Below are 19,419 nucleotides of genomic sequence, written 5' to 3'. Positions count from 1 at the left end.
GTCCACAGCAGGGGGTTGGACTAGATGACCTTTAGAGGTCCCTTCCAACCCAAACTATTCTATGATTCTATGATCTATATAGGTTTTATTAATAAATGGATTATTTTTTATGCTATAACATACAAAATACCTCTCTGGTTCCCTCTGACAAAGGGTAATCCAAATGATGGGCCTAGCCAGCTGCAGACTGAGTCTCTCCTCCATGGGCTTCACAAAGATGCAATGATTACAGTTCTAATGACAGACATAAAAAGTTTCTTGCACCAGCCCCAGAAAGCAGGGACAGCCAGAACCACAGAAAAAAATTGCATCTTGGACTTCCCGGTGGCCCAGGATCCTCCGGGCTGGACCTGATTCTTCCTAATCTGCATTTGCTCCATTCCCTGGCATGCAAGGAGGGACACAACATGCTCTCCAGTTTTGCTCTGGAGATGGCCTTGTCCTTCCCAGTTATCCTTCCCAATTATCCAGTAGTGGGTGACTCTCCCTAAGGCCTTGCAGAAGTGCTTCCAGCCCCTGGCACAGGAGCTACAGGGGCTGCTGTCTGACAACAAGAGCATTTCTGCTCCCTTGTTGCAAAAGCCACTACATGGGGTCCTTTGGACACAAGTCACAGCACCCAGCAGCTCCAATGCTCTGCACCCAGCCCAGCACCAGGCTCCCAATGCATCTGAAACCCGTACCACCACCCATGGTTGCTGGCTCTGGCATCCATGTGTATACACAACGGGAAATGCTGTTGAAAGGGAACCTTACACAACCTGAAGTGAACTGATTGCAAATCACTGTTTTCAAACCAATAAAAGCTTCTGTACCTGGCATTTTTTTTCCAAGAGAGCAGTTTCATAGGTCCAGAGGTCAAGCAGCACAGCACATCGATCCACAGAGGCATGTGCCCAGCCAAGGATGTTGCTGCTGCTGAATTGCTCACCAGTTACATTGCCTAAGACAAAAAAAAAAAGTAGAAAACAAGCAGATGCCAGTATCAGAGGGATTTCCACATGCCTAGAGTCCCAGGGCTTGTGGTAATTCTTTTTATTTATAGCACAGGGTTGTGGGGTTTTTTGCAAGGGAACCCCAGGCCAGGAAAAGATTTCAAGTCCCATATGCTTTGGAGGGCCCCAGAGTATTCTGCAAGGCAAAGAACAAGCACACCAGGCATTTGGTTTAAACATATCTCTTCCATCATCTTTTAACAAATATTCCTTGAGATAAAGGGCAATGGTTGGAGTTCAAAAGACGCACATCAAGAGATGAAGCCAGAGAAAGCCCAAGAAAACTAGGGGAGGAAGAGAAGAGAAGCTTAATTCTTCACAGCACCAAATCATGTTGGGATTGTCTTCACCTCCTCACCTTCACTCTCAGATCAAAGAAAAGCAGCACGGACTACTCAAAGATAAATTTTACAAAGAGATATAACAGGGCAGAGTGCAGACCCAGGAGAGGGCTTTCTTTTCAGATAGCTTGCTATTAGAAAAGTCAGTCTTCATAATTTAAAAATGACTGTGAAGGAAGGAAATAAAAAATCACTACAGATGTTTCTACAATAGCAGCCCATGAGAAATCTTTAAAGAAATCATGCTTTTGGTTTCTTGGTTGTGATAATATCTAAATTAGAGCTAATTTTGACAATAAATGATAGATCAAGTAGAGTGAATGTGAAATGTATAGAGCTGCAGAGTTAAAAATCAGCCATGGGGTAAATAGATTAGGCTTCAGCAGCTACTCTTCAGCTCCAGAATTCAAGCGTCTTATTTTCCAAAAGCTGAACAAGAGAGTAACTTGAAGTCCATGATTACTGAAGAAGTCAGCAATAAAAGTGTTTGTGTCCATGGCACACAGAAAGAGACCATAACAAGAAGGAGCATAAGGAGCTAGGACAGGTTGTACATGATTAGTCCTCAAGTGTACTGTGTGAGAGTGATAATGAAGTGACATATAAACACAGGAACTGCTATACCAGCCTACCAGAGTACCTCACCTCATTCAGTAATCTGCCTCCTGTCATGACAGAATCACAGAATGGTTGAGGTTGGAAGGGACCTCTGGAGGTCATCCAGCCCAACACCCTGCTCCCAAACAGGGTCACCTAGGGTGGGTTGCCCAGGACTATGTCCAGTCAGATTTTGAGTATCTCCACAGACGAAGACTCCACAACCTCTCTGGGCAACCTGTGCCAGTGTTTGACCACCCTCACAGTAAAAATGTGTTTTCTTGTGTTCAGATGGAATTTCATGTGTTTCAGTTTGTGCCCATTGCCTCTGGTCCTGTCAGTGGGGACTGCTAAGAACCTGGTTCCCTCTTCTTCATTCCTTCCCACCAGGTGTTTATACACACTGATTAGATCCCTCCTGAGCTTTCTCCAGGCAGAACAGTCCCAGCTCTCTCAGCCTCTCCTCATATGAAAGATGAGCAGAAAAAGGTCCACAGTGAGGACCTTCAGGTGACTTCAAAGGAGGTCCTAGCAGGCATTTAGGCATTCACGGGTTTGTAAAGGTCATCTTAATCCTCAGCTCTGCCCTGCATTCTCTGAATGTCAGAACATTCAGTTTTAGGGAAGCATACTAAAACATCAAAAACATTATCCTATCAATACAGAAAGTAATTCCAGTGATTTAAGAGATATTTTGTGCAATTCTCTGACTATCATATGTTTTTGTGGCATTTATTCACTGTTTTCTAATGGCCCTCCCCCCATACTTTCTATAATTACAAGCTGCTTCCTCCTCACTATTCTAGAAGTACAGCTGCTCTTTTTAGTCATCTGTAACACAGTCTGCCCCAACTCAGTTCCTACTATAAAAAAAAAAGCAGCAGGAAAAAAGGAAGTCTGAAACATCAAATATTTTGCAGCTTCTTATTTACAACTGAGAAAAGTTTAAAAGTGGTGGGAGGTAAATTTAGTTCTGCAGAAAAGCAATCTAATACATTAATTAAAAGACATTCAGAAACAACGTTTTTCTTTTCTGACTCTCTCTCTGTGCCTTGAAGATGTGCTTGCTCATTATATTACTGAACTACATCAGTAAATGTCCCTTCTGTGTCATTTTCCCCTCCAGGATGACTTTGATGTCTATGACCCTGAAAAAGTGCAAAACTGTGACATTAACAACATGTGACAAGCAATTCCACATGCTCAGTTAGGTCTTTGTAACACATTCATCATTTAGCTAATTAGGAGGATAAAGAAAGGTCCCAAAAATCCAGTTAGAACTTGGTCCTGCAGAAGTACAGCAACAATTCAAGAAGTCATAGGATCGGCCTACCTTGAAAACAGCAAACCAAATTATCACAGGTGTTTTGGACCTGTAGATAACTTACTTTTATCTTTCTCAATGTACTGGCTGGCCACAAGCAGCAGCTGGTTCTCAAGCTCCTTCAGGTCCTCTAAAGCCACGTCATATATTATGTAAGCCCCTCGCTGGTCCTGTGTGTGAATGCATCCATCTTCATTAGTGTGAAAGTCGTCGTGGTTTTCCCACCTCTGCAAACTCCATGAAATGAGCACTGTGGACCTATGCCGTGGAAAAGAGACACGGGGATACAAGCAGTCAGCTCTGCAAGGGTTGCAATTTTGTATAATCAACATGTTTAAGGGTGGACCTGGCCTAGAAACATGGTATTTTGTCACTAGCAAAGAACAATAAAATAAAATATTGCCAAAATATTATTTTTTACAGGTAACACCTACACTGTGGCTTCATTTATACTATCATGCAGTAAGACAAACTGTACAAAATTTCTACTGTGCCTAGTTTTTCCTTCAGGCATATAAATCCAGAAAAAGCACCAAGAAGGCATAAAAACAAGATTAGATCTTGAACTAAGGTAGAACTTTTTTCCCTTTTTCTAATTTAGCTCAGATTTGGCAAAAAGTGTCTTAAATTCTGATATTGAAATACGAAGTCAACATTTTTTAAAGCCTTCTTGGGTAAGTTACACTTGCAAGATTTGGAGAGAAGCTCACAGACACAAAGACTTTAGCACTAATTAAAAGGAACGCCCATTGACTCATGTCCCAAATTGCTGTGACTTCAACACTTGTTCAATAGAACAGTTTAACAATGACCTTACTTTTATAAAAAACCATCAGCATCTTTAGAAGAGAATCATCTACCTTGGCAGTGAGTCACTAGTTAGCTTGGTAATGCCCCAGGCAAGAATCCAGTACTGCAGTTAGCTTTCAAAATATTGTTTCTTGACTAGGAGTGCCACAAAGGGAATTACACACATCTACCTCTAGGCGTATAATTACAGAAGTTAATATCTCCCAGTGTAAATAAACACTTGGTATAGGGGTGTAGCCATAGAAGCCTTTAAAAAATGGTTCTCCTTGTAAGAAGCTAGCAAGCAAATACAAGCTCCTCGTTTTCCACTGTTTGTTTTTACTATCTCCTGGTGTGTAATGCACGTTGGTTCCCACTTCAGTGCCAAATAATGATCCACAATGTATTGGGACTTCCTCCTTTCACTGGCTCTCCTAACATCTGCCTTTACAAGATCCCCAATGCTACCCAAACTACCTGTTAGCACCTGGATGTCTCAAATTCTATTAAAAGAAAGGATGCAGGAAAGGAAAATGTATTCACTTTAGTCATGGAAATCTTAGTCAAATTTAAATGTACTGGGAAGGACAGCCTGCCAGCTGCACAGATCTATGCTGGATCAGAATTCATTCTTTACCATAAAGTTAATGAGGCAACCCTGCAAAATGTATGCCTAATTTGAACATAATGTTGGATCAGCCTGGTCAGATTCCTCTCCTTTTTTCGATATGGTGTTCTGCACTCTCTGTTCTTTCCTTATTCTTCTGAACAGACTATTTGTTTCACAGCTCTTAGTGATGGGGTGCAGAATTTGCTAAAGGTTAAATCAAAGCCCTTTATAGAAGAATTAAATTCAACTTGATTTAGGTAAATAACTGAGAAAATACTGGGCTGACTTCACCATAGCAGGTAGAAGGGGTTTTTAGTTGTGTTTCTAAACATCCTTATGGAGAGCATTCATTGAAATATCTCCACTTTCAAGCTCTTGAATTTTTTTCCGGTGATTCCTGCTCTGTCCCACCCCTAAAAATCTCACACAAGACTACTGCATTCTGCAGAAGAGGCATGTGACTACAGAACTGGAGAGTTCTTACGAAACAAAACCAAAAAGAAATGAAGACTTCCTCCCTGTCGTGTTTGTTTTGGGAGTCATATTTTAAAGACACTACTCAAGCCTTCTAAATACTACTTATGCCTATAAAAAATGTTAATACCAGTTACATGTCTATAGCAACAAATCAAGTAACTGCATATTTATGTGCGATGTTTTTTGCCTGCAGGTTTTGGCTTTTCTCCTCTAGCTCTGCTCAGGTTTCCTGGGGCTTAACAAATCCCTTTTGGGTTATAAAGCAGCACTCATGCATCTACATATATTTTATCTACTTTCTTCCAAGCTGAATATCAACAGGGGACAGAAAAGAGTTTGAATTTAATGTAATGCATTGTTTTGCAGGGCTTTCTGTCATTGAGACTCATGCCTCTGATGATCTCCATCCCAAGCAGTCTGCTAGGAAGGAAACAAAACCACCTCAGAATCTCAGTTTTCTGAGATCCATCAGAGCCATTTCCGCCATCACACGGGCTCACAGCTTACAATGTGGAGGGATTCATAACACAGATACTCCTCCAATTTGGGGCATAGATTAGATGCTAAAAGTATTTTTAAAACAGTGCCATACAATTTGGGTTTATAGCATGTGCCAGTGAGTATGTTAGATAGGTCCCAATTAGTTTGCCAGTAAAATGGCTCTATTATTGTTTCAGTTCTTAAGAGACAGTCTGTGCAGTATACTAAAAAAAAAAAACCAAAACACATTAGAAACTGTTGTTAAGGAAATACTGTTGCCCCTGCTTCTACATTTGTTGCCAGCTAAACTGTAATAGGATTAGTAAATATTTATCTAGGCTTTAGTTGAAGTTCAAGTGCATATATCCATATCCATGTATTAGTCCAGGGGAAAGAGAGGCCACTGTGAAATAATGTGTCTCTCATTGCTAGGGGCTCTCTGAAGTATTTCATAGCTAGTCTCCAGATCAGCGAGTGCTTAGATGGAAGGTCAGGATTGATCTTTGCATCATTTCTTCTGCAACAGAAAAAAAGGAATGAAAATAAAGGTATATTATGCAGACATCAGAAGGAGACCTTGTCACAACGTCTGCTTCCCAGAAAACCGACACCTCCCATTGGAAAACGTAAGTTTTTAAATTACTTTTTCTGACTTGAAAATTTGAAGATGCTGGACCACCCAGCTCAACACCTCCTAAGTGGAAAATCACAATTTTCTAGTTCCAAGCAGCTTTTCATTTAGGGATTTTAATTGATTAGATTTTTAAAGGATAAATGTGACCATATTAGAAATAAAACTAAAGATACCTTAAAAATATCATCAATTCCATGTCCTGCCCACACATTTTATTTTCAAAGAGGTTTTTGTGAAGTTTTTTTCTGGCTTGGGGGGTTTTTTTGGGGGGTGGTAAAATCTTAACATGAGCAACAAATTCTACAGCAAAAAAAAAAAACCCAAACAAACAAGTTTTCAGTAAATGAGAAATAAATGTGAGCTCAAAATGTTAAAAAAATCCTATTAAAATACTATCGTGCTTCTTCAGGCTTTCTACATGAGAACTTTGGGATGAGTGTTTGGTAGCAGAGCTGCAAGGAGATTCTACAGCTCAAAAGACAAAATACTATATCACATCAAACCACTAATGTCAGCATGATATACTGATTCTGTTCAGTATATTTTACAAAAAAGTTGGGGAAAGCAAAGTTTGATAAGCCTTAGGAATTTAATTCAAATTATTATATTTCTAATCTGTGAAGCTAAGTGTACTAATTATATCACTTCAGCCACATGCCCTCATCCAAGGTTAAAAAACAGTAAGTCCTAAACTCTACCTAAATCTAAAGAATACGTTTTAGAAGTCATTATGAGTTACTTAAACAAGGATTTCCATAAATTGCAAAATGCCTCAGATTTCTCAGGAACATCTACTCTGTGTGATAATCCTGCACTTACAAAGGTCCTAGTTTAAGCACAGCCAGCAGCACCGGCCTAAGTAAATGTTTATCTGGCAGGCAGTATTGACATTATACTGCTACGTGCCTCAAGTTTCTCAGAGGCTTGCTACAGACCGCTGGTAGATACAAGTATTTAGTCTGTTAAGGCGAGACACGTGGTTCTGAGGAAGAAGCTACACTGAACCCCTCGGATGATTCAGCAATTGATCACAGCGTAGCTTGCATGGAAGAGAGAACTGGATTAGGTACTCCTGTTGAAGCACACGTTTTGGAAGACTAAAGGCTAGGTGGTACCTCACCTTGTAGTCAGCTGGTGTGTAGTGAATATATGGCTGTGAACTCAGGCCACCAAAACCACCAGTGCCTCCTTTGGCAGCACTGACCCAGGAGGTGTCTTCTGCACTGGGAATTAGGTGACCCGCCTTGAAGGAGAGGCCGGCGGTACTGATGGTCAGGCTTCTCTCCACAGACCTGAAGTAGTTAAGGATCCCCAGGCACACTCGCTGAAACAAACCGGAGCAAACGCACAAGTTGCATTTTCAGTTGGATGACAGCCCCCCTCTTAAAAAAATTAACTCTGATCTCTGCAGATTTTATGTTGAGTTTTTTTACCTTTAGCTCCCGGAGTCTCAGGTGACGTAAGAAAAGAAGGGACAAGTAGGCTCCTCTCCTCACCATGTGCTCCCTGTGGGCGGTCGCTGTGCCCTCTTCTAATCCTAGCAGCTGCAAGCTGCCCATATAACTATACCTTTTGCCAGACAGGAAAAATGTAATTACATTTTTGCTACTTCAGGAGATTTCTAAACCTTCCTAAAGTAGACAGTTTTGCTATGTCTGCTGTCTAAGAGAAGGCTGCGGCTGCCTACGGGACGGACTGTCATGGAAACCTGCGGTATGGAATAATGGAAAAGGATGGCACTACTGCTTCTGTCAGAGAAACAGTAGGTTGATATAATTTTTCTTCCTTCTTTCAGGTTTTATTAAATATATACATACATATATACACATATGAACAATTTTTTACCCTCTTTCATTCTTCTTTCTGAAGGATGCCGGAGGCTTACCGGAGCTGATATTTCCTACATCCTTCCCACTGTGAGCCACAGCTGTGTTATCATCCTCGATAGTTAGTTCCTAGTTCCAACACACATAGTTAAAAATTGGTGTGGTAAGTATGCATATGATTCTTATTTGACAGCTCTATGCATAGGCTTTATCATAACAAAAGGAAAAGAAAAGGAAAGGAAGTGCCATACTGGATGAAATTCATAATCCAGCCAGCAGTGAAATTATCATGGCATATAACTCCACAATATTTGATTGCTTTCCAATCCTTAGTATTTATTCTTATAAAGTCCCTGAGCTGTATGAAAGAGCTATTCCTGTTCCAAAGACAAGACTGCGGCAAGGGTCAGATCGAGGAAATTTTCCAAAGAAATTCAGAACATCTATTTCATCAAAATCTCAACCCAGCTATGCTAGTGACATGTCTGACCTCCTAGTCCATTCTTTTTCCTCCTGCCATAAAAGAAAAACTGATTTCTGGGCTCCAGCAGATCATAGACTGAGCATGGGGCAAAATCATAGCGTGGCAACGAAGAAGTAATATCAGACTAGGCTGTAGAAAAGTTTTACTGTGATGTATACACTACACCCCCAACACAAGCATATATTAAATGCTCTAGCTAACATTCTGTAAAATGAAATTCAGTGCTTGTTTTTTTCTCTCACTCCTTTCCAGCACACTCCATGATGTGATAAGAGAGTAGCAGAAGAGCAGCAAGCAGGAAAACAGGCACACCTGCCTTGTTATCAACTCCATCAAGGCCTTCTCACATGCATCAGGAGTTACTCCACCAACATCAGTGAAAATAAACTGGCATTAGTACCAGTGTAAATGGGAAGATCACTATGAGTCACACAGTATTTATTAATTGTGGAACATTATGGACAGTGATTTGCTAGGCATTATCCAATTAATTTCCTCAGATAATCAAGTATATGAGAAAAAATTTTCCTCAACCCATTTCTCTACCCCGATTTATTTTACCACTTCATTTGAACTTGGATGGCAAAAGTTGGAATTCTTTTCAGTGTGTTAAGGGTTTTATAGCATTGATTTTGGCATTGTTTTTTCTGATTAAAGAAAATCCTATTAATGTATCTTCACAAATTGGCACTTGTCAAATTTATCCTGCTCAACACGAGACATCCTAACAAAGCTACTCATAGAAGTGACACAGATAAACTCAGGACTACGTTAGCTGTTCTATAAATTTGCAAGTTGACATGAGTGTATTGTCTCAAAAAATTCCTCCAAGCCAAACAAATCTTGATGTCAAACAATGAATTCTTTACATAATCCTTGCAATGATAGATTATCTGTTAACTGATTTCTCTATCCTTACTAAGCATGATCATCCTCACTTATCCTGTCCTCATTGACTCCAAAGGCCTAATTTCTTAAATTTTAGAAAAACTAGGTCCTTCAATCTCTATTACTTAAAATAATGTGGGGTCAAATAGAATTAAAATATATTTTCCTGAATCAACAGCATTAATTGTACATCTCTATTAAATATCACAATAAGTATATGGACTAAGCATGGGATGAAGCATTTCTACTTAAAATTTCCACTTTAAAAACATACAGACAATGCTGTCTGAAAAATGCGAGTGAAATAAGGAAAAAAGTGACGGCACATTTTTGGGTAGCAGCTGAATTTTTATTTTAAAAACACTGAGACCTGGACAGTGCTTTTTTGCGGAGGATCTAATTCTAGTTTTTTTAATAACCATCATGACGAGACTGTTTCAAAATTGAGATCAGTCACGTCCCTTGCGTTGCCCCCAAATAGGTACTATTTCCCAACCCAGTCGTGACCTCAGTGCACTTGACAGAAAGATGTACAGTCCAATCTTGTTTTCTTTCTTTTTTTAATTAATTATCATGTAGCTTGCATGAGTCAACCCAATGTTTTTTTTTCCTGAAGTTTTCATTAAGTAATCAAGTATTTCCTGGTCAGGGTCAGCCTGAGGTGGCGAGAACTGTATGTTCTCACACGTGGGAGCTTTTCCTGACAGAAAAATGCAGGTTTATTTTTGAACACGGAGTTGGTATCAGGCGTGGGGCAGATTAATCAGCGGGAAAGAGGGAACGAGAAGAGACTAAATGCTGTCTCTCTCCCTCTGTTCCCTTTCCCCCGCTCCTGTATTACTAGCTGCCCTGCTTGGTCCTGGCACCGGTAGAAGGAGGCAATTGAAGCACTGAGCTGTGGATACAGGAACTTCCGGGATGTAGCAGTTCTGTGCATAACAGTTCTGCTTTTATACTCATCAAAGCAGCAGCTGTGAACGACTTCTGAGTCAGAAGGACAATAAAGAAATAGGGAACCAAAGTCTATCTGCATCAAAGGGATACCTTCAAATTCAGAGGATTAGTCACAGACCTCGCCACGTAAGGCATGCCACAGTTACTACAAATTCCCCAGATAACAGAGAGGTAGGTCCTGCTTCTCATTCACTACCCTGCAGGTGGGCCATTTGTGGGGTTTTTTTCCCCTCTCCAAAACGTGAAGATCTCTCACAGCTTCTGCTCTCACAGCTTCTGAACCTCCGTGAGGCCATGCCCACAAACGCCACTTCCTGCCCCAGAGGAGGAACTTGCTATCACACCTGCCCCTGCACAAAGCAGCCATCTGCTCTCAGGTCCACAGGTGCTCAGTTGCTGGACGGCCTCCTGCAACCAAGACAACCTGCCATCCTTCCTCCCCTCTCCTCCGTACACACATGCTAACCCATTCCCTGATACCACACTCTCCAGTAAATACTAGGGCACACTTCTATTTCTTGCAGCCAAATCCACACCCCAGCCCGGCTATGTTATTTTTAGGTAGGTGCAATCGCACGCCGCTTGTGCTATCACTGGACCGGTGGCTGCACAGCAGCTAGCGAGCACCAAGGAGGAGAGGACATCGCATATGCGGCTCGGGCATGCAACCATCCATTGCAGCTGGGCAGCTCCTGCTTAGCAGCAGTAGCAGGAGACTGAATTTTGAAAAAGGGGAATGCCGGTATCCAAACAGAAATCTGTTAAGAGAAGCCCTCTATCAGAGCTGAGAAATGGCTGCTAGACATGTTAATTGACCATTATTCATCATTTCCCCTTCTAAGTACCTGGAGGAACTCAGTGCAGGCATAGATCTCCTTCCAGACATGATTGTAGCTCTGCTGTCCACAGGCATGAGAAGAAGTGGTAGAACTTGACCGCACAGGATGTGGTTCGAACACCGCTGCCATGTGTTCCTGGAGACTCTCCATCACCCTCTCTACGTCCGAGACCTTGTTTCAAACCACATCAGATACAGACAAAAGATTCACAGGGCAAACGAGTCAGCGTGCCAGCTCCCATCCTGCAGTGAGTCAAGGTCAATTCAGAGCATCTGGTGAGGGAGCCTCTACAGCACCACTCGTTACTGCTTCTCGTTTATTTGGGAAAGCTGTCTGCTGCCCCCTCTCCACGGTGAAAATGTAGAAATGGACTTGCCTGTCCCAGCATATGGAGGGAATATACCAGATAAGAAAGAATACAAAGCACTTTTTTTCTAACTGAGATTTACGGAGGGGAGGGACTACTGGGTAATCCCCTCTCTCCTTTCCTGTTACCCCTCGCCCTTAAGGAGGTGTACATGTTTCTTGATGAAAACCAAACATATCATATTTGGTGAGCAAGCCACTATGGAAAAAACAAGGAGAATGATCTTTTTTTCATTGTCTCAGTGAGCTGCAAAGCCATTTTTACTTTTGTTAGTGGTGATGATAGCTTTCAGCCAAGCTTTCCAGAAAAATTACATGCTGTGGCAAGATTCGAAAGAATGGTTTCTTTGTGAAATATCTGGCATGGGGAAAACGTCTGAAAACAGTGATCATAAAAGAAAGCTTATTTCAGTCCTAAATTAAAAAAAAAAAAGACCATAAATGGCTAAACTTTCTAAGAGTATGATCAAAATAAAATCCATTCAATTATTTAAAATATTGTAAAGCCAACTTCAGCTGCAAAGTCTACACATCCACTTCCTGATTTCTGCGATTTAAAGAGAATTCTCTCTCAAATGTTTTGTGAGACCCACAAAAGTAAATAATGAATGTTAAATAGGAACCAGGGAGACTAAATATATAGAGAGTACTGCCAAAAAACAGGTTAAACAAAATTAGTAGTAGTACAAAGGTAATTTTTGAAAAACACATCTAATCTTGCAGATTTTTTTTTAATTGCCGCTTGTATCAGAAGTATAATTTGAAGAACATGGTCATGCTTTAACAATTATTGGCATCAGTAAAATTCTGTTGATATGAATTCTAGCAAAGCATTGATAGGAATTCTAAGGGGATTAAGACCAGGAATTTTATAAGACTCTTCTTTATCATCTGTTTTGAACAAAGATGCTGAAAAGTCAAAAGAAATGAAACCTTACTTAACACAGGAGGAAAAAAAGTAATAATAATTAGAAAGGGGAAGGCAGGGGAGCAAGCAGCCTTTAATAAAAATGTAAATTAAATATCAGACCCTATGGAAATGATTTTTCCATTCATTTCCCAAGCATTTCCTTCATTCACTTTTTTACTGGTTGGGAGTCAACAACTTCTGATCCATTACTGCTTCTCTACAAAACACTGTTACCATCCGGCATTCCACTGCCAAGCACCTTTGTTAGCAAGTCTTGTTATCACTGCTTTTGGACAGCTTGACCCAATCTCTTTACCAAACTGTTGAAGATTATTATAAGTTTTTTTATATTGAATCTATATTTTGTGTTTGATAGTGAATGAGTGACTACAAGAACATTTTGATTAAACCTTTAAAGGGAACCTTTGTTCCCTTGGAGTTATATTTATTTTTAGGCTTGTTAGACACTGAAACACAAAATCAGAAGTCAGGCAGTGGGAAGAGGCTTGGGGAAGGTGAACAGGGTGGGAAGCCAGGAGCCTCCATTTTCCCTTTCCCAAGTCACAGGGTAGTTTGCTCCAGCACAGTCTTATCGTCCTCCTGCCTTCAGCCCAACAGAAACTGCTTACGAAGGCTCCCTGTTGCCGTTTCACTGAGGTCAGCTTCAGGTGTAGGCAAAGCAAATAGCCGCCTAAGAGGATACAGGAGGCTGATGGGATCCTAAGCAATCCTAAGACGGCTGGGCAGCAGAGCAGGCACCATCCCCACATGCGGTCCATGGCTACAGCACCGAGGGCTCTACCCTGCTGAGCTGGCACTGTCCGTTTCTGCCTGTTTCTGGGTGTTTTTGTTGAAGATTATCATAAGTTTTTATTGAATCTTTCTATATTTTGTGTTTGATAGTGAATAAGCAACTATAAGAACATTTTGATTAATCTTTATGTTAGCGTTATGTAGGGGTTGCTGTGTTACTAGTCTTCATGTTAGCGTTATGTATGGGTTGCTGTGTTATTCACTGGACCATGTTAGCCTTAGTCTTAATTCTCTAGACCGTAACCAGACCACTTAGGCTTTATTGTATATGGGATGAGTTATTTGACAACTTGACAAGGTAGATGAATATCTAGCTAACTTGGCAACGAAACTTACTTTTAAGGTAACCTGAAGTGAACTGCCCTCATTATAATACTAAAAAACACACCCACAGGTCAAGAAGACCCTTGCCCAGGTGAAGACCCTTCCCCTGCGCAAGCGTAGTAACAGAAGAGAATGACACAGCAGATATTATATGTAAACCACTAACCAATCATTGTAACTGGGAGCGTACTACCTAGTAATTCTTGTGTATAAATGTAACGGTGATCTAGCCATAGGTGTGCTTGATTTATGGAAATTCCACCTGGCACCCGGCGCCGCAATAAAGAATGCCTGCTCTCTAAAACTCCAAATTGAGTCTTAGAGAGTTCTTCATCTGCCGACTTACGGTAACATTTTCATGTTGCTTTGGTTGCTTTTTTGACACCCTCTCCCTTGTTCTGCCCCGTGCCATCACAGCCCCCATGCAGATGGGAATCCTCCTCCTCCCCTCTCCAGCTAGCACCCCCAAGGAAGGCAGCAACCCCCTCAAGGGTCCCAAATCAAGGCTTGCCCACAACTCAAACACATACAGAGCATCATTCGGGGCTCTGTGATAAGCCCACTACCCCCTTTCCAGACAGCAGGGGATCTTCAAGCCTGAGGACAGAGGTATTGGGATGGACTACAGCAGTGGTTCCTTGGGGAGAGAAAACCAAGGAGCCCCATGACATTTCAGGGCTGAAATAGCCTCACTTGAGCTGGAGACTCAGCTTAGGCTGCTCCTGTGTACCCAACACTGCCTGGGTACTAAAGGAAGAAAGAGATAGCTCATCAAGGACTTTCCATTTGGCAGGAATGTGATTACTGATAGAAGAGAGCACTTAGGGGTACAACTCCTCCACAGCTTCAGAGAAGGGATTTATTTTCTGGTTCCTGTGTAAAGCTGGGAGCTGAACTACAAGGTGTCCTTATTGTTCATAGTGCTTCAGGCTCACCCGGGGGATGAGAGGCAGTAATCTCATCCTCTGATTGCCAGATAACTTTTACTGGCTGAGATATTTATACAGATCCAGTCCTATAGTAGCAGTTCACCATCTTAATTGCATTAGTTTTCCTCATCCTTGAGAGGCAGAGAACTCCTGTTGTGCCAGTTTTACAGATGAGGACACCAGACCTGCTCAAATTTCACTGGAAAAATGTGGCAACTCCCCAGTACACCTGACCAGCCTATCACGCCCTGCAGTTCGTTCATGCATCTGCAGCAGGCGTGAATGAGCAGAGCTTACTGGGCATATGCAAGTCAGCCCTGCAGGGTACATTCAGTGAGTAAGGTGCGATTAGGACAAATGAATACTACTCTTCACAGACGATCATCATTTGCAAGACAATGGTGCGAGGTGTTAGGGGTGCCTCAGGCTCACTGTGGATGCCAAGCAGGCCTGATCCCTGAATGCCCATTGCCATTTTTCCAAGGAGGCTGGACGGCAGGCAGCCTAGACAGAGCTGTCCTGCAGGACATCCTCAAAATGGCCAAAAATGGCAATATATCACCAGAATCAAGAGAACGGGTGAAACTAGAACAAAAAGAGAGACACTCAGTAACCTCTCCCTGAGACACATTGTGCCCTACCAAGTTTTAGACTTGTACCTCACTATTGGAGCATCTCTCCTCATCTTTTGAGCACAGATCTGAACCTTGGTCACACTAAAAAGAAAGCTGTTCTGAGCAATCCCTTTGACACAAATTCCGGGACTGATTTTGACCTGACTTAGGTGAACCTCAGAGCTTTTGAATATTTATGCAAGTGTTCAAACTGCCTTTTGAAACTGCTGAACTGAGAAAGAGGGAGAAAAAAATCTCTATAGCACCTTAGTAATGGGTCTTTAATGAATTCCGGCATATACACTCTGAGGCAACCTTTCTCTAGAGATTTCAATTTCCGTAGAAGTGTCCAATAAATAAATTAAAATCACTTTTTAAGTTATATTACCTCTACAAATTTTGAATGAAGGTCCATCAGCTTATCCACTTTTTTCCATTGTTTCAGTTTTATCAAAAGCTTTTGCTGCCAGGGATCTACTTTAGGCTTAATCCGGTTGACATAAAAGTAACCACAAAACTTACGAATATCGCTACATGTTTTCGGTATAGGAGGCAATATTTAGTAAAGAAAGTGCAATACATTCACTTTTTATTTTCAACAGACATGAAAAGGGGCTCTTGACTATACAGAAATAGAGTAGTTTGATAAGGCCTGAATTATTGAAAAAATCATCACTCTATTTGTCAAAAGAAACATTTTAGACTTTAATTGCTGAAATGTATCTTGGTACATCCTGAAGACTGACTAGGACTAACACAACTGAAAAAGGAAAGTTCCTCATAGTTACCTTTAAAAAAGGGATCCAGTTAGCTCTCTTTTTCAAAGCCCTGGCTGGATCTAGCATGCCCCAGTTCTCTGACCAAGAAACCTCTGCATCATAAACTGGAAACGTTCTCATCGTCTGCTGTTTGCAGAAGACACTTCTAAAGTTTTGGACAACCTAAAGCATAAAAGGAGATGGTACTGTTATAAATTTCCCAAGCCAGATATTAAATCCTATAGCAAAGTAATACTGCATATTATCAGCCAAAATAAATAAATAAATGGAGTGATAAAGTGACAAAGGAGACTTTCTGGTCCTGTGTTTTCTTTCCTTTCCAGCAGACACAATGAAACTCCCGGCTGTTAACTCTGGAGCCTCCAAAAAGAAGACCAGGAATTTCAAAAACACTCTCTTTCAGTCAAAGTCAGTGGCAAATTTATTATCACTGGCTTTGGTAGGAATAGCATTAGCCTAGAAGATGTACTTCGAAAATCCTGTTCAAAAATGAATAAGCCACTGCCAGCCTACAATGACAGTAATTTACATCATTGCCTAGTTGTGTAAACACGTCTGCCCTCCTTATCTCAGATGGTTCAGTGAGTTCAGCTGGACTAGTCAAATGTTAATTTGATGAGACACTTACAGACCAGTTTATGCAACCAAACCTTTGTCCTTTTCAGCTGTACCACCTGCTCTCATACAAGGCGTGATTTGTAAGGCAAGCCATGTATTTAAAAGCAGTATGTTATTTACGTTTAACAGTTATGTGTCTCTTTTGGACCCTGGACACACGCTGGAGATTATCAGTCGGTTTTGCCTTTTGGGTGACAGAAAAAACAAAACCCAACGTTTTCCTGCTGGTAACCCCTGAGCTGCGGAGGCTCGGCGAGGTCCTGGGCGACGGTGTGTCGCAGCCGACCTCTAGTGGAAGTACCACTGCTCGGGGAGACACCAAACAAGGGCAGGAAAACTCGAGAAAAACACACAAAAAGCACGAGTGAGAGCTGGGAGAACAAAGGTACGGACTCAGAGCCATGACGCTGAGAATATGAACGTCAGCAGTTACTATAGCTTAGTGAGAGCAAGCCGGGCCTTTCTGCTGCTTCCTGTCAAGAGCAAAAATACCCACAATCTTATTTTTCTGTGACGCAAAACACTGACTTGTAATAAATGGAACTTCCTTCCATACTTTTAAAGACTTTTTTTTTACTTTTTTGTTTTGGTTTGTTTTTTTTAGTATTGAGAACTACATTTCAGTTACCAGGGAAAAGAGCTCCATCTCATCAGCTGAGTTCTTGAGATCCTTAAGGTTGTACTTAATACCAAAATGAGAAAGCAGAAGCTGGAGCTGAGGTTTCAGCTCCTCGGTTTCAGTGCTGTGCTGGGGCAAAGTGAAACCAGCGTCCTTGTGGCAGGATTCTGCAAAAAGCCATCATCAGACCAGCTGGAGAACATCAACACTTTAAGCAACATGACTGCAAGATGACTGTAAGCAATGTTGTCAGTGCCTTTTGCTTTGCATCCACGCAATGATGTAATTTCCCTTTTTTTGTCCTGAAGCAGAAGTATGTCAGAGAATGGAATGTGATGGGGGTGGGGGAACCCACGTTGTATGGATTTTTATTATTTTTCTTTTTCTTTTAAGAAAGGGCCTTCCACCAGACCCTGAAAGACTAACAGCTGTGGCAGGTCGGGGCACCTCCACGGTCCTTGGAGTAGTGCCTATCTTCCAGCCGGGAAAGGACGCCAACTAACAAATCCTACTGCCTGAACAGAGTCATGGCTCAGGGGTGTACAACATTCTTCTCACACACACATACACCTCCCAAATCTTCACATCCCACAAGAACTTCAAGTATGTTACTATTTCAGGGTTATCACTCCTCCAGTATTTGATTCTGGTATGATGCTGCTACCGCAAACTTCTGAAACAAGGGTGTACTGGGGATGGCTGCGTTTGGCCTGGTGTCAGTGTTGAAGAGCCTGTTGGCAACATAGCACCCATTTTTAGAAGAACTGAAATGTTTTCTCCTCCTTCTTTACTTCATTTCAGGCTTGCTCAAGGCTTTGGAGGATATAGGTATTCCTTCATCCTTGAACAACCAAACCAACTGTGTTCCTCTAAGTTTTGTCATCTTTTTTTTCTTTTTTTTCAGCTCTTTGATAAGTATGTTTAACACTGCTTTTTATACAGAATCTTTGTTTGCCCTATGCCATCATCTTTCTGTACAGAAATGTGGACATTATTCCAATTGCTTTTTTTTTTTTAAATTTTTTTGTCTCAGGCCAAGCCATAACAAACAGCAGCACTTTGTCTGCTACTTCTTTTCCAAAGATTTTTGAAAGTCCAAATAAGTATCAACTGATTCTCCTTTACCCAGTGCTGATGGGTACTGCTGATACATGCAAAGAGGCTAATAAGTAAGTTACAGTTTGCTAAAGTTCAGCAAAACTCTCGGGGTTTAGTGGAACTACATGTAATCTAATTTATTATCTCATTGTTTCAGCAATAAAAGGCCATCTGCATTTCTATTCCATGCTTTACTTCAGCTTTGTTTTTAATGTCTTGTTTAATCATTCTGTTGTTTCATCTATAAAGCTCAGATCTAGATAGCAGATGAATGAAGCTTATGATGGTAATATGATACAGTTCCTCAAATATTAGATAACTAGATACTGAAGATCAAAATGAGCTAGAGCACTTCTGAGTTGCTTTTTAATACCAATAAAGATCTACTCCATGGCAAAATGAATGGCTCAGGTGAACTCTATAACATTGTAGGTCTTGTGCCCTTCTCCATACATTATTAGCCTACTGCACCCAAGATCACAGATCATCCTTCCCTCTCCTATCCTGCTCACATGAGAGAAACATTGGCCTGTTCAAGGGGCTTCGTTTGGAGAGAAGAGTTTAACTCTCCTCTCCTTGCACCTTAACACCACTAGCACTGTACTCCTGGGGCAGTGCTGCCATATCTCCCCAGCATGCCCTACCTGAGACGCCCTTGGGCCTAAGGAGTGAAGGACTGCACCAGTAGAGCCAGTTAGACCAGTTAGAGCTTAGTTAAACCACTAACTAAGGGCTAAAGGCCCCTTACCTGTCCCAGGTAAATCTGCACTTTCCTTCCCACTGTTCTGGACCAGTTGTCACTGGTTGGGCAGTGCCACTCCAGGCCAGGGCTGTGCCCTGCTCCCCCCATGCAGACCCACAGGTACACCCCTTGTGGTAGAGGTCTTCAGTGGAGAAAGGAGATGGGGAGAACAAGTTACAGCCCCTTTTCGTTCCTCCACCCTGGCCAGCCCACTTCTCGACTGCAAGGAAGAGGCATACACCCTGCCTAGTCCCCAGAAGAGAGGGGTTGTGCTTTTCCAGAGACAATCCTGTGAGCTCCTGGAGTTCCACGCCGTTCCCACCCTGTCTGTAAAAGCATGGGTTAAATCACTGGATTTAAACACACTGT

The 19,419-nt window shown here is 41.6% G+C and overlaps 1 protein-coding gene across 1 annotated transcript in view; it reads right to left on the bottom strand.

Annotated features, from left to right (window-relative positions):
- Nucleotides 1-19,419, bottom strand: part of LOC103918986 (transmembrane protein FLJ37396) — a 39,737-nt gene that overhangs the window by 18,744 nt on the left and 1,574 nt on the right. Inside the window, 7 exon segments of the mRNA XM_009326423.1 lie at nt 816-943; nt 3,322-3,478; nt 3,480-3,515; nt 7,368-7,571; nt 7,681-7,816; nt 8,093-8,202; nt 11,245-11,409. Coding sequence (XP_009324698.1) covers nt 816-943; nt 3,322-3,478; nt 3,480-3,515; nt 7,368-7,571; nt 7,681-7,816; nt 8,093-8,202; nt 11,245-11,409 — 936 coding nt within the window.

Source organism: Pygoscelis adeliae, unplaced genomic scaffold (genome assembly GCF_000699105.1).
Source record: "Pygoscelis adeliae isolate BGI_AS28 unplaced genomic scaffold, ASM69910v1 Scaffold206, whole genome shotgun sequence".
Taxonomy (NCBI): Eukaryota; Metazoa; Chordata; class Aves; order Sphenisciformes; family Spheniscidae; genus Pygoscelis; species Pygoscelis adeliae.
Note: the sequence above shows the minus strand (reverse complement) of the source record. Positions and strands in the feature narration are given on the sequence as shown.